The 15,263-nt window shown below is 43.9% G+C and overlaps 1 protein-coding gene across 1 annotated transcript in view; it reads right to left on the bottom strand.

The window, feature by feature from the left end:
- CC2D2B (coiled-coil and C2 domain containing 2B) overlaps window positions 1-15,263 on the bottom strand; it is a 1,912,120-nt gene that overhangs the window by 368,156 nt on the left and 1,528,701 nt on the right. Inside the window, exon 30 of the mRNA XM_086919535.1 lies at window positions 2,381-2,477. Within this exon, the coding sequence (XP_086775661.1) occupies window positions 2,381-2,477 (97 nt within the window). The remainder of the gene's footprint in view (window positions 1-2,380; window positions 2,478-15,263) is intronic.

Below are 15,263 nucleotides of genomic sequence, written 5' to 3'. Positions count from 1 at the left end.
TATGTGTTCCATGAACAAATGTTAATGACATATGAAGGAGAGGACCCAGCAGAGGTCTTTGGGTGCATAACATCATGTCTCGCACATTCACATCAGTGTTTTTAAGAACAACAGTGATTCTTAACCTTTTGACTTCGGTGGACCCCCACTTTATCATTACTGGCACCTGGGGACCACCTTTGAATCATTATTGGAATCGGAGGACCCCAACTGAATTATTACTGGAAGCGAGGGACCTCTGAATAAGCATTTTAAATTATTTAAACTGCAACACAATAAACAAAAAATACAAAAAAAAGCATCCATCAAAAAAATACAGAAAATTATAAAATATTTAATTCACAAATATAAACAATCTGAATTTTAATTTTAGTGGGAAGGTTGGAGCTTTTCTAAATTTAATTTATCCACTCATTGTTCATACTATATTCTGTTTGCACTTCGCTACTCCCACAAGTCAATCTGAGGATATCAGCTACATTTTTGCCTCCAATTTCAAATTCCTTCACATTTACAAAATGTTTTATAGTTTTTAGCTTTAAATTTTGTTTCTTCATTTAAATACACCTTATTAATCTGTTAAAATGATTTAATTTTCTAAGAAGTCACAGACCTCCACAGTAAGCTATGCAGCCCTCAGGGTTCCCCAGACCACAGTTTAAGAACCACTGAACCAGATCTTCAGAGTCTAAAAGTTTCATAAGCAAAAATTCACTTGCATTTTGTGAGCGTGATTAAGGGAAAGTGCAGACAATGAGCCTCACTTGAGCAAAATTGTTTTAAAAAACATATTTGATTCCATTAACATATTCATAGGTTTATAAAATTGTAAGTACTCCCATTTTCCTTTTCTTTTCAAAGTGGTCAGTCTATTATTAATGATCAAACTGTATGAAGAGTATTCAAAACCCAGATTCATATTAGAAGATGCTAAAATACATAAAAGAGCACAAAGACATTTTTCATTGTAATAATAATGTGTGAAAGGATTCAGTGATATACTCATTCCTACGGGATAGGACCCAAGCAGTCCACTTGGATGGCTTCTCTGCTCCTGCCTGTCCTGTTACCTGTGGGGTCCCCCAGGGCTCCTCGTTATCCCAGCTCCTTTTTAAACTCTATATTCATCCTCTCTTAGCTGCTCTCTGGCAGATGAAGGTCTCAGTATTTAATTATGCTGACGACCTCCAGCTCATCTTTGACCTTTCCTCCTCTCCGGATTCCATCTCTAAGTTTCACACCTCACTACTTTCGTATAAGACTGGATGAACCAGAATCACCTAAAGCTCAATCCTGATAAGACGGAGCTGGTCCTTATCGGTGGCTCTCCCAGCCCTTGGACCCCTGCCTTCTGGCCCCCTGCCCTTGGCGCCCCTCCCTTACCCTCCTCTGCAGCTAAAACCTTGGGCATCAAAATCAGCCAAGACCGGACGATGCGCCCCCAGATCTGCGCCGTTGTCTCAGCATGTTTCCTGTCACTCGGGATTATCCGCAAAATTTCCCGCTTCTTCTTCTCTCTAGAGGCTCTTAAGCTCATTGTGATGGCCTTGATCATCTCCCGCCTCGATTATGGGAACGGCCTCTACGTAGGCATTCCTGCCTATGAGCTTAGGAGACTCCAACTCATTCAAAATCAAGCTGCGCGCCTCATTCATAGACTCCCTAAATCCCACCGGGTCACCCCTCTGCTCAAATCTCTTCACTGGTTGCCTATCTCTCAACGCTCCCTTTTTAAGCTGGGCTGCCTGACCTTTATGGCTCTGGCGGGCACTGCCCCTGCCTTTGTCAATTCAAAGATCCGGGCCTACGCTCCCAGCAGAACCCTCCGCTCGTCCACTCAGATTTTATTGGAAGTGCCTTGCTATCGGAGGAAGAAACTGGGAGGTACGAGGTTCTCCATCCTTGCCCCCTGCTTCTGGAATGCTCTCCCTTTTTCAATCAGGTCCATTCCCACCTACATGGACTTTCGTAGGGCTCTGAAAACCCACCTCTTCTCTCTAGCTTTTTCGGGGCAGTAACTCCTTACCCTTCCCTCTGTGCAGTCATTTCTTAGCGCCATGAAAGCGTTTGGTATAAGTGCGCTTAACAAATGTTTTCAACTTCAACTTCATCTTCAACTTCAACTGATCTTTCTAATAACTAAACTATTGTAACTATAACATACACAGACTGACAGAGAAAAGAAGATAGAAACTATACAGTTTCATGAATTTTAGATTTGATAGAATCATGAATTAAAAGTGGCACCAGTAAAATGCCGGCATTAAATTAAATCATATTTTAGGGCCTATAATCTTTAATCATTTATGAAAATGTCTTAAAAGCTCAAACAAGTACATAAAGAAATAAATCCATACAACAATGTATTGTAGTGTCTTACCTCATGTTGCTCGACGACTTCTTCATCGAAAATGTTGATATATACTTTGTCCTTAATATTAGACAAGCTAGAAAAGCTGTAATCGCCATTAGGGGATCTAGATTAAAATGTATTTACAGTGTAAGTTTAACAATTCAAATAGTGCAATTGTCTGTTTCCAAATAAGATAGACAGTAAGGATAAATGTTTACTATTTAACCTTGGTAAAAAGCAAAATGAATACATGGATATCTGATCTTATGGCCAAAGTAGGTTTTAGAGAAATTTAAACTTTCTTTCTTATAGTAGACAGGTTATGCATTAAAGGCCACCTAGCCATTATCAGTCATATCCACACTGCATTAGAAGGACAAGAATTACAGGGACAGAATGTAAGCTTCATATATTTGATAACATATGCAACTTCCTCTATTGTGGTTTTAAAACCATTCCTAACTTGTGGGTTTTTTCTGTACATGCATGCACATTCCTGAACTGTCTTTTCCCTGTTTCGATAATTGTTTGCCTTGACTTACTAATTTTTTCTACATTCTGTTTTTATAGAGTAAAGCAGCATCTATCTCAATGGAGAGATCCACAATTATTTTCAAAGTCCCAAAAAACTCTCCCGAGGAGTTGTCAGAAACATTTTCCATTCCCCTAAGCTGCCTCTCACATACTTAATAAACTTTTATGGATACAGGGTTAACTTTAACTTGTTATTTTGTCATCTTCGGTTTCTGGATTTTCCTCAATTTCCTTTTCCTTTAGTTCAGGTTTGGAGAAAATCATTGTTTCTCAGTTTTTTAATTGCATACTTTTTCCATGAAGTTAGACATCCACTAACTGTGAATTGATACTTGTTAATCCTTGCCTCAACAAGAACAAAGATATTGTCTTACAGGAGTTCCTTAAACTTTGAAAGATTCAAGTTTTTTATTTTTTTTATTTTGGTATATGCCTTTCTTAAAGTATGCGATAGTCTTCTGACTTGTTAATTCTACCACATGGAGTACTTCTACATGGTCAGTATATTTCCGGTCAGAGACATATGTTCTCTCAATCATTATGTTATGGTAGTATCCAATCCCAAATGTGTAATTTTTGATGAAGAGGTGTATTGAAAATTTGTAAGAAGGTATTCCATGTGTTAAAAGCTAGTTTGTCATCACTGTTATTAAGTATATTTTAAAGTCACTCAAAATTACCAACGCCACAAGGGGTAATCCTATATGTTTCTTATGGAACTACGTAAAACCCATTTAACAAGCTTATAGCACAATTAGCCCTGCTTTAGAGTGGAGAAAGTCTGGTATATAGTGAACATTCCATCTTCCTTAAACTAGTCCTTTAAAATCTCTGAGATTCATAGTTTAAGTTTCTTTGTACTGCTTATTGGTCTTGTAGGACGTATTAGGAGGTGGTTACGGTTTTCTGACTCCTACAATTGGTTTAGTATATTCTAAAACACGTTTTTGCAGTCGCAAACAACGAGTGGACTGTTTGTGACTGTAAAAACGTTTAGAACATTGGGCCCTATTTTATCTGCAAAGAATGTGGGGAATTTAATAGGCATAATTTTGTGGTGGGGTTTAATAAATCGGACCTAGTGCTAAAAGTAATTTCAAGACTATATTGTAGTTCAAGAAGGAATCTAATCCTCTTCCAACCCCTAGAATGGTGACCCAAGCACGGCATACACACAAGTGGAAGCAAGAATCAAGCAAAAATGTTCAGAGATGCCAAGCACATCTCTGTGTACCCAGTACAGTAAAAGCAGAGCACATTTTCCCTGGCACCCGATATCAGGGCCCTGAAGGACAAGAGACATCTCAGGTGAGTGCAGGAAGTGTAAAAGCCTCACACTCCTCCTCTTTTCGAAGGGCCATGTTTACTTGGAAATAAACAATGGAATCTCTTAATCAAAGTTGAGCCATTACCTGAAGTGGCTAGTTCTTAAGACCTGTCAAAAGGCTGGTAGACTTCTCAATCAATCGGATACTGCAATTTTCCTCAAAAAGAAGCACATCTCTTTGTAAATTCCTATTCACCATCTACAATAACGGGTTTGGGTAGTGTGGAGTCTTCATTAAATATCTAGGACAAGTAGGCTTGGTCCTTCTTTCCTGAGCTCTTTCCAAATTAGAGATAACATTGTTATGACTTTGGATCTTGAGGAAAACCCTCAACTGGCAGGGTTTGGTCTTCAGAAAAGAAACAAAAAGGACAAGATCTAGGATCGGATCTATAGTTTGAAAAGCAAGGGCCATATCCAATGGATACATGTTTGGCATTGTTATATGTGAACTCACGCAGATGGAAGTAAGGATTTTCAATTGGATTGAATTGCACTGAGAAAATAATGTAGATAGTCTTCCAGAGTTCTATTGAATCTTTCTGTCTGGCAATTGGTCTGGGGATGATATCCTGATGAGAGAGCTCTGTTGATGCACATATTATGACAAAGCTGGGTCCAAAATTTAAAAAGAACTCATAGTTCCCTGTCAAAACCAATCTTCATTGGAAATTCACGGAGTGTTTCAATTTAAAAAAAGAAGATGGTTGCCATCTGCAATGCTGAAGGCTGTTAGGACAAGGGAGAAAAATGTACCATCTTGATAAAAAAAATCTACAGTAACCATGACGCTATTTCATCCTTGATATTTTGTGAGATGCAGAATAAAATAGAAAGAAAGGATTTCTCGCGGGTGTTCAGGTAACTATACAGGATATATTGCATAAACTAAGACTCTGGCTTAGATCTACAAGGTTTCCTTGCACACTCACGGATGCCTGAACTTAGTGCAGTGCACTAACACTTGAATGTGAAAGAACAGGTTACTGTAGTCCCACACAACACCACTCAATATATAGCTAATGTGGTGTTCGTGAATTTTGGGCTATTAACAGTCCTGTACAAAAGGTTCAGGAACACAGTGGTAAATCAAACCCAATTTCATTCTCTATATCACACACAAGCACTACACTAAGAAAAATACACTTTATTCTTAAAAATGTTGCATTTTAACAGTCTCATCCTGTTGCTTAGCACATGTAAAAAAAAACACAAAGAATACTATAAAAACAGCACTAACGCATGTTGTTAATGACAAGATTAAAATGAAAATTTCTACAATAGTGGAAATATCATCTGACAACCTAACATACTAAAGGCTACTTCTATGCAAAATACTATGAGAGCATGGAGTAGCTTAACTTGCATCTAGAGTTTCTTAGGAGGAATCAGTGCATTGCATACTTGTTTACAGAAGCTGAATAAGCTGTTGTTATCAGTAGCTCGGAGAAAGTTTTTCCTCGAAAGGAAAACAAACATCAACATCAGCTGGGCTCAGCTCCTCTCGGGCTTGGCATCAGCTCTCTACATAGGACGGGTTGCTGCAGCAGTACAGCAGTCTGGCAGTCTCTGGCAGGATCTTCTGGCAGTATTTTGTGTGATAATCTGGGGTAAAGAACCTCTCTGTCTACCTAGCCACTTAATGAGCCTTATAAGCTGTTGATAACTGATCTTATCTGATATAGTGAAATTTTGTGTAAATTCTGACATAACCTATGTGCATCAATATGCTAGTCTTAGATACATTAATATGTACAAATATGGTAAACAAACGTCTAGTCAGATTACATATTTTATGTTAATATTGTTAGCTGGCCTTGAAATATAGATAAAAGGACACTTAACTCAGACTGATGTTGCATTGAGTGTCTTATAGATGTCACTGTCTCAATGACTTGACACCTTCATAGGGTCTGGAAAAGATATGAACAGACAGCATCTACTTCAAAGGTAGACATGTGGATGGGTGATGACCAGGTAGAAAATGGAGTCTCAGTGTGCTCAAAATGGAGACTGGACTTAAGATATTTATGTCAGATGTTGAAGCCCAGTATGGGCGGAAAATCCATTACGCTCGCGGATTTTGCGGATTTTCGGTAAATTCGCAATCCGCGAGATTTGCGAATTTCCCGCAAAATCCGCAAATTCGCACGCAGCGAATTTTTTTTTTCTTGGTGATACAATTTTGCGGCGCGCGGCATTTATCATCGTTTGCCGAGTTATTTTTCTTGATATTTTGCGAGTGCTGCGCCATTTTGGATCTTGCTGCGGGATCCCGCGGGAATTTGGCAAGCTCAATTACATATTTGCGGCTTGCCAACTAACGCGAGTACGCCGTGATCACGTATCGCTGTACTTCGCAATTGCGAGCTTTGAGATGCGGCGAGCAGCAACAATCTCGCAGACACGAAAATATAAAATTTGCAATTCTGCACAAGAAATCCACCAGCAAGCAGCATAAACCTTCTTGAAATGATGATTTTTATCTGAATAACTCCTTAGGTTGACATTTGCCTGCACTTTTTTTGCGAGGAGTCCATTTTGGGGAGGGGGGGGGGGTGGGAGGAAGGAAGTGCCCCACAGTCTTCAACTTCCTGTTCCTGTCCAGCAGGCTCCTCCCAGTGCTTTGTCCATCTCCTGGTCACTTTTCATTTGGATCTGGAGCTGGAAGGATTACTTTTTGTGGATGCTGCTGGATATTTGGATTTGAGGCCTTTTTGACTTTCTTTGGATCACTTTTGGATTAGAAATTTCACAAGTAAGTTTGTTTGGGGCATTACAGTTGCTACAACTACAATTTTGGAATTTTCGATTTTTGGGCTGTTTTGGGGCCTTTTGCCCAGGGGTACTCAGTGGTGGGTGGACTGAGTCTTTCTGTGGGGTGTCTTGAACTTAAACATCATGGAGGGCATGGATGGAATGGGATTGTGCTGATTTTTCAGTGATTTTCGTTTTTTGGGGCTGTACTTGTGGCCTTTTCACCAGGGGTATTGAGTCTAGCATGGGCCTAGTCTTTCTGTGGGGTGTCTTGAACTTAAACATCATGGAGGGCATGGATGGAATGGGATTGTGCTGATTTTTCAGTGATTTTCGTTTTTGGGGGCTGTACTTGTGGCATTTTCACCAGGGGTATTGAGTCTTTCATGGGCCTAGTCTTTCTGTGGGGTGTCTTGAACTTAAACATCATGGAGGGCATGGATGGAATGGGATTGTGCTGATTTTTCAGTGTTTTTCAATTTTTCGGGGGTGTTCATGGGGAGGGACAGGCCATGTGGCTGGGGGCCATTTTGAGTGCTGCTACAGGCCCTGGCCATGTGCTGGGAGGCAAGTGGCCATTTTGAATGCAGGCATTGTTGTTAGGCCTGCAACCATTTTGCCTACTTTTCAACCTTTATGCCCAGGGGTAGTGAGTCTTGCATGGGCCTAGTCTTTCTGTGGGGTGTCTTGAATTTAAACATCATGGAGGGCATGGATGGAATGGGATTGTGCTGATTTTTCAGTGATTTTCGTTTTTTGGGGCTGTACTTGTGGCCTTTTCACCAGGGGTATTGAGTCTAGCATGGGCCTAGTCTTTCTGTGGGGTGTCTTGAACTTAAACATCATGGAGGGCATGGATGGAATGGGATTGTGCTGATTTTTCAGTGTTTTTCGATTTTTGGGGTTGTTCATGGGGAGGGACAGGCCATGTGGCTGGGGGCCATTTTGAGTGCTGCTACAGGCCCTGGCCATATGCTGGGAGGCAAGTGGCCATTTTGAATGCATGCATTGTTGTTAGGCCTGCAACCATTTTGCCTACGTTTCAACCTTTATGCCCAGGGGTAGTGAGTCTTGCATGGGCCTAGTCTTTCTGTGGGGTGTCTTGAATTTAAACATCATGGAGGGCATGGATGGAATGGGATTGTGCTGATTTTTCAGTGATTTTCGTTTTTTGGGGCTGTACTTGTGGCCTTTTCACCAGGGGTATTGAGTCTAGCATGGGCCTAGTCTTTCTGTGGGGTGTCTTGAACTTAAACATCATGGAGGGCATGGATGGAATGGGATTGTGCTGAATTTTCAGTGTTTTTCAATTTTTGGGGGTGTTCATGGGGAGGGACAGGCCATTTGGCTGGGGGCCATTTTGAGTGCTGCTACAGGCCCTGGCCATATGCTGGGAGGCAAGTGGCCATTTTGAATGCATGCATTGTTGTTAGGCCTGCAACCATTTTGCCTACTTTTCAACCTTTATGCCCAGGGGTAGTGAGTCTTGCATGGGCCTAGTCTTTCTGTGGGGTGTCTTGAATTTAAACATCATGGAGGGCATGGATGGAATGGGATTGTGCTGATTTTTCAGTGATTTTCATTTTTTGGGGCTGTACTTGTAGCCTTTTCACCAGGGGTATTGAGTCTAGCATGGGCCTAGTCTTTCTGTGGGGTGTCTTGAACTTAAACATCATGGAGGGCATGGATGGAATGGGATTGTGCTGAATTTTCAGTGTTTTTCGATTTTTGGGGGTGTTCATGGGGAGGGACAGGCCATGTGGCTGGGGGCCATTTTGAGTGCTGCTACAGGCCCTGGCCATGTGCTGGGAGGCAAGTGGCCATTTTGAATGCAGGCATTGTTGGTAGGCCTGCAACCATTTTGCCTACTTTTCAACCTTTATGCCCAGGGGTAGTGAGTCTTGCATGGGCCTAGTCTTTCTGGGGGGTGTCTTGAATTTAAACATCATGGAGGGCATGGATGGAATGGGATTGTGCTGATTTTTCAGTGATTTTCGTTTTTTGGGGCTGTACTTGTGGCCTTTTCCCCAGGGGTATTGAGTCTAGCATGGGCCTAGTCTTTCTGTGGGGTGTCTTGAACTTAAACATCATGCAGGGCATGGATGGAATGGGATTGTGCTGATTTTTCAGTGTTTTTCGATTTTGGGGGGTGTTCATGGGGAGGGACAGTCTATGTGGCTGGGGGCCATTTTGAGTGCTGCTACACACCCTGGCCATGTGCTGGGAGGCAAGTGGCCATTTTGAATGCAGGCATTGTTGTTAGGCCTGCAACCATTTTGCCTACTTTTCAACCTTTATGCCCAGGGGTAGTGAGTCTTGCATGGGCCTAGTCTTTCTGTGGGGTGTCTTGAATTTAAACATCATGGAGGGCATGGATGGAATGGGATTGTGCTGATTTTTCAGTGATTTTCGTTTTTTGGGGCTGTACTTGTGGCCTTTTCACCAGGGGTATTGAGTCTAGCATGGGCCTAGTCTTTCTGTGGGGTGTCTTGAACTTAAACATCATGGAGGGCATGGATGGAATGGGATTGTGCTGAATTTTCAGTGTTTTTCGATTTTTGGGGGTGTTCATGGGGAGGGACAGGCCATGTGGCTGGGGGCCATTTTGAGTGCTGCTACAGGCCCTGGCCATGTGCTGGGAGGCAAGTGGCCATTTTGAATGCAGGCATTGTTGTTAGGCCTGCAACCATTTTGCCTACTTTTCAACCTTTATGCCCAGGGGTAGTGAGTCTTGCATGGTCCTAGTCTTTCTGTGGGGTGTCTTGAATTTAAACATCATGGAGGGCATGGATGGAATGGGATTGTGCTGATTTTTCAGTGATTTTCGTTTTTTGGGGCTGTACTTGAGGCCTTTTCACCAGGGGTATTGAGTCTAGCATGGGCCTAGTCTTTCTGTGGGGTGTCTTGAACTTAAACATCATGGAGGGCATGGATGGAATGGGATTGCGCTGATTTTTCAGTGTTTTTCGATTTTTGGGGGTGTTCATGGGGAGGGACAGTCCATGTGGCTGGGGGACATTTTGAGTGCTGCTACAGGCCCTGGCCATGTGCTGGGAGGCAAGTGGCCATTTAAGAATGCAGGCATTGTTGTTAGGCCTGCAACCATTTTGCCTACTTTTCAACCTTTATGCCCAGGGGTAGTGAGTCTTGCATGGGCCTAGTCTTTCTGTGGGGTGTCTTGAATTTAAACATCATGGAGGGCATGGATGGAATGGGATTGTGCTGATTTTTCAGTGATTTACGTTTTTTGGGGCTGTACTTGTGGCCTTTTCACCAGGGGTATTGAGTCTTGCATGGGCCTAGTCTTTCTGTGGGGTGTCTCAAACTTAAACATCATGGAGGGCATGGATGGAATCGGATTGTGCTGATTTTTCAGTCATTTTCGTTTTTGGGGGCTGTACTTGTGGCCTTTTCACCAGGGGTATTGAGTCTTGCATGGGCCTAGTCTTTCTGTGGGGTGTCTTGAACTTAAACATCATGGAGGGCATGGATGGAATGGGATTGTGCTGATTTTTCTGGGTTTTTTTCGATTTTTTTGGGGTGTATAACTGAACTGATGTTCCTCTGTCTTCCATTGCTTTTAGGTGCACAAGACTCAAGAGAACCACCAGTGCCAGGAAGAAGTCCTGCAGCGGTGTGTGTGTGCAGCATAACGTCACGCGACGTCACGTCTGGCCTCAGACAACTCTACAATTCGTGCAACTGCGGCCTGCTGTCTGACCTGCTCTGAAGATGGCCCCAAAAAAAGGTCTCCGTAGCTCCTCTAGCAAGAAATTTGCTAGTAAGGAGCAGAAGAAGCAAGTTACCAAGGAGGCTGGTGTGCCGCCCGCCGCTTTTTTGGAAGCAAAAAAAAAATTACGCCTGCAGCAGCAGCAGGATCTGCTGGGGACCAAGCTGGGAGCAGCACCCCCGCTCCATTGGGTTCAGTGCCTCCACCACCACGCCAACTTAAGTCAAAGCCCTTGAGTGCTTCAGAGGCAGTCAGTGTACTTCTCCAATCACCATCGACCAGTGATGTTGGCTCATCGCAAGAAAGTAGCAGCAATGTCCCTGAATCAACACAGGTTGTTGTAAGTCATCTGACAAGTGTTGAACAACCACAGCCGCAACAACAACACCATGTGCAAGTACAAGCCCAAGTACATGTGGAAGGAGAGGCAGCGCAAGGAGATGCGCAAGCAGAGGTGCATGGAGGGTCACAAGTGCCCACAATAGTTGTTCCTCCCGACATAGGGGCACATCAGGAAATCGACAATCAAGGCGAGGTATCATTTGAGGAAGCCACTCCTCCTGATGATCATTCATTGTCTTCCACACCCCTAGCAAGGAAGAGATCAAGGGTGAGGTCTACATCTTCTTCAAGCACACCTCCTTCTGATGATCGGGATGAAGATTGGGAACCACCAAGGCTGTCTGAGAGTGAGGCACACCATGATCTGACAAAGATACCTAAGCGTAAAAGGAAGGTCGTCAAAAAACTCATAGCTATAGAGTGTGATGAGGCTCAACAAGAAGTGACGCATACTGCTGCTGATGAAGCCCTTCACGACGACGATCCAGTCATCATAATGGTCACTGCAGCCCCAGCGGGCATGCAGCAAAGAGACATTTTGACCCTATCCCGAGAAGCTGCTGAGCGTGATGATGATGTCGACGAGGAGTCAATGGAAACACAACAATCATTGGATTTGGAGTTAACTAGTACACCAACACCTACCGCTTCCATATTTCTTCCTCGCAAGAAGGGAGTGGGACCTCCATCCACCTCGACCTCAATTAGTGGTGGTGAAAGTGCAAAACGTACTGAAGTTCGGCAATCCACATCCTCCACTTCATCTGGCATTAGCAGCAGGACCACCACCACCAGTATCGCCGCCTCCTCCGGCCCCCAAAGACATTTCAAGTCTCCAGTTTGGGACTTCTTTAGTGTTTGCCCAAAAAAGGAAAACTTAGCCATTTGTAGCATTTGTAAGCTTCGAGTTAGTCGTGGTAAGTTTGGTACCAACTATGGTACCGGAGGCCAGAGAGGTCATCTTAGGAGAGCGCACCCTGTCCAATGGTTTGCGCACCTAGAGGCGGTCAAGGAAGCCCGAATTGCACGTAATGAAAACGTTGATTTTTCATCTGATGATGACGAGGAGGAAGAAGACAATTCAAACACTTCACTTACACCCAGTACCCCTGTCAGCAGCACACCCCATGTGAGCCACACTAAGAGTGTGGGAGAGAGTGAGACATCAATGCGAAAAAGTTCATCAGCGAGCGTAACTGGGTCGAAGATATCATCATCATCCCGTAAATCCTTGGTCCAGGGCAACATTAAAAAGATGTTGTTTACAGAAGCGCAATATGAATGCAACCACCCACTGACGCGTCTGTATAACACTAAGCTGGCTAAAATGCTAGCTCTGGACCTTCTCCCTTTTTCTTTTGTAGAAGGGGTTGGTTTTCTAGAATTAGTGGCAGCGCTCTGCCCTAAATGGAAGGTTCCTAGCCGGCTCTATTTTGCCCGAGTTGCGGTTCCAGCACTACATGAAGATGTTCTGAAGGTGATTGGGGCAGCTTTGCAGAAGAGTGCTGTTCAGACTATACATCTGACAACAGACATGTGGACCAGTGGCGCAGGCGCTGATTACATGTGCATCACTGCACACTGGGTCTCTTTTTCAGGGGCTAAAGCAAAGCTAAACGAAGGTGTTGACCCGGACATTGTTTTTAAAGCTGCTCGGAAACATGCAACACTAGCCATGTTTGGTTTGGAGAAACGTCACACAGCAGAAAACATTTTGGATGTCTTTAACACAAAGGTCCTTAACTGGCTGTCCCCAAAAAAACGCCAGGTTGGTTATGTTTCCACGGACAATGGCGCCAATATAGTTAAGGCCATGAGGCTGGGTGAGTATTTCAGAGTGCCGTGTTTGGCGCACTGTATAAACCTGGTTGTCCAAAAATTCTTGGGTAATAAAGACAGTGCAGCGTACAGAGTATTGGACACCTGCCGAAAAATGTGCAACCATTTCAGCCATTTTTTTAAGGCCCGGAAGCAGCTGAGGAGCCTGCTATATCAACGTCAAATGCCAGTGAAAGCACTCATCCAGGAGGTGGTAACACGTTGGAACTCAACCTTCTACATGCTTGAGCGTCTGTATGAGCAGTATACGGTACTCAATCACTATTTCTTAACACAGGGTACAGCTCAGAAGGAGGACCTGAGGATGGGTGCGGCGCAATGGAACATAGTTAAAAGCCTGACATGCATGCTTCGTCCTTTTGAGTTCTTCACGCGTGCAGTCAGCAAGGAGGACTGTAATTTGGGAAAAGCTATCCCATTGTTGTACATGCTGGAGCACCAACTGAAGGAGGTGTGTTCTGTGTTTGAAAAAGATGAAAAAAACCAAGACTCTTTTGTTCTGGCTGAGAAATTATTAGAGCACCTACAAGGTGATGAACGTCTTAAAATGATCCACTCAGACAAGCATTACATTTGTGCTACTATTCTGGATCCACGCTACAAAAAGGCGCTGGCAGGCCAAGCATTCTTTCCTTTTGCTGATGACGATGTTACAAGTTACAAACAGTGGATAGCCTCCTCAGCCAAGAGGTTTGAAAGAGAACGGCAGCAAATTGAAGGAGAAGGCAGTACATCAGCATCAGCAGGCCATCCCCAGTCACAACAATCCTCTTCTGCACCTGTGGCTGCGGCACAAGTGACCTCTCAGCCGTTAAAGAGACCGGCAACCAGATCATCTGCACCACTAGACGCAACAGTAACATTGGAGGCTGAAGAGGATTGGCTAGCTCGGCTTGGGTTTGGTTCTCAAAAGGTCACAGCAACAGCTAAGCAAAGAGGAGGAACCTTGGAGGAGAACATTGATTCGATGGTCAAGGACTATCTGAATGACTCAACAGAGGTCTATGTTAATGCTGACCCATTGGCGTATTGGCATGGGAAAAAAGAATTGTGGCCACAGCTCACCAACCTGGCTTTAAACTACTTGTCTTGCCCACTCGCAAGCGTGTCTTCTGAACGTGTTTTCAGTGCTGCTGGTGGCATTGTAACTTCCAAACGGAGCCGCCTCTCGCCCAAAAATGTGGAGAGGTTAACAATGATCAAGATGAATCAGCACCTCACACCACCAGATTTCAGAGTACGAGAAAGCACGCCGGATGAAGACGAGGTGGCCAGCAACATAGATGAGGTAATTTCTACTCTGTCAGGTGACACTGAGCTCACCCTGCCTGAATTCGCAGAGTATGATGACGAAGCCTTATTCTCATTCCTGGACCGTGATACCGAGCCCTGAAAATGAGACAACGAATCAATCACTTTCTTTTTCGTCCTTATTCACTTTCATTCCTGTGTGTCTGTCTTTCTTTGTTGTGCACAGTTAATATAATTCAAACTTTAATCAGATAATCACAAAAACAAGTCCATCAGCAGAACTCTCTTCACTTGTTTGCTAATTGATTTGAAGGTGCCGCAGTCTGCATTCCTCAGGTTCACAAGTTCAGAAGAACATGCTCCTCTATCCTCCTCCTCCAGACTCCTATTTCCATCAAAGCAGAGGGCTGGTTTACGCCCAATGAAGAAAGACTCAGCACTTGTGGGGGTGTTGTTCTACCTCTTTGCAGGTGAGTTGACGGCTCTGGGGCCATTGCTGGGAAGCTCTAAAAGTGGTTTGGACCAAATCCGAGGCGCAAATATTTTAGTGTTTTTGCTGACTTGCTTGCCTTTGAGGTGCTCTTAGGGGGGGTTCCGTCTGTTTGTGGGTGAGTTTCGGGGTCTGTCAGCACTGCTGGGACACTCTAATCTTGATTGCATTTGCTTTTCAGGAAATCCGTGGTGGCAAAACAGACTTATGGCCAAGCTACGCAGCGCGTTAGGACCGAAGGCCGAGAAATATTGTAAGTAGGAGATGTTGCTTTTGGCCTGTTTGGGGGTGTTATGCTTTTTGGCGGGTGGGTTGGCGGGTCTTGGGCCATTCCTGGGAAGGTCTAATATTGGGTGGAAGTGGTTGAGACAAAATCCAGGCCGATTTTTTTTTGCTATTTCTGACATTTTGCTCAATGTAGCGTTTTCGGGGGCCGGTTTGGGGGGCTTCCTGGTGTTTGTGGGTGGGTTTCGGAGTCTGGGAGCACTGCTGGCTATGGATGCTTTACTTTGCAAGAGGTTTGAAGCAAATCCATGGTGGCAGAGGGGAGTTAGGGCCTAGCTGCAGAGCGCGCGCGGAGTGATTTGGGAAATTTGGGAAAGAATGACTAAGTCCCCATTTTTGTACTTTTGCTCTTTGG

This window comes from Lissotriton vulgaris, chromosome 5 (assembly GCF_964263255.1).
Source record: "Lissotriton vulgaris chromosome 5, aLisVul1.2, whole genome shotgun sequence".
Classification (NCBI taxonomy): Eukaryota; Metazoa; Chordata; class Amphibia; order Caudata; family Salamandridae; genus Lissotriton; species Lissotriton vulgaris.
The sequence above is the reverse complement of the archived record's forward strand: the minus strand, read 5'-3'. Positions and strand labels throughout refer to the sequence as shown.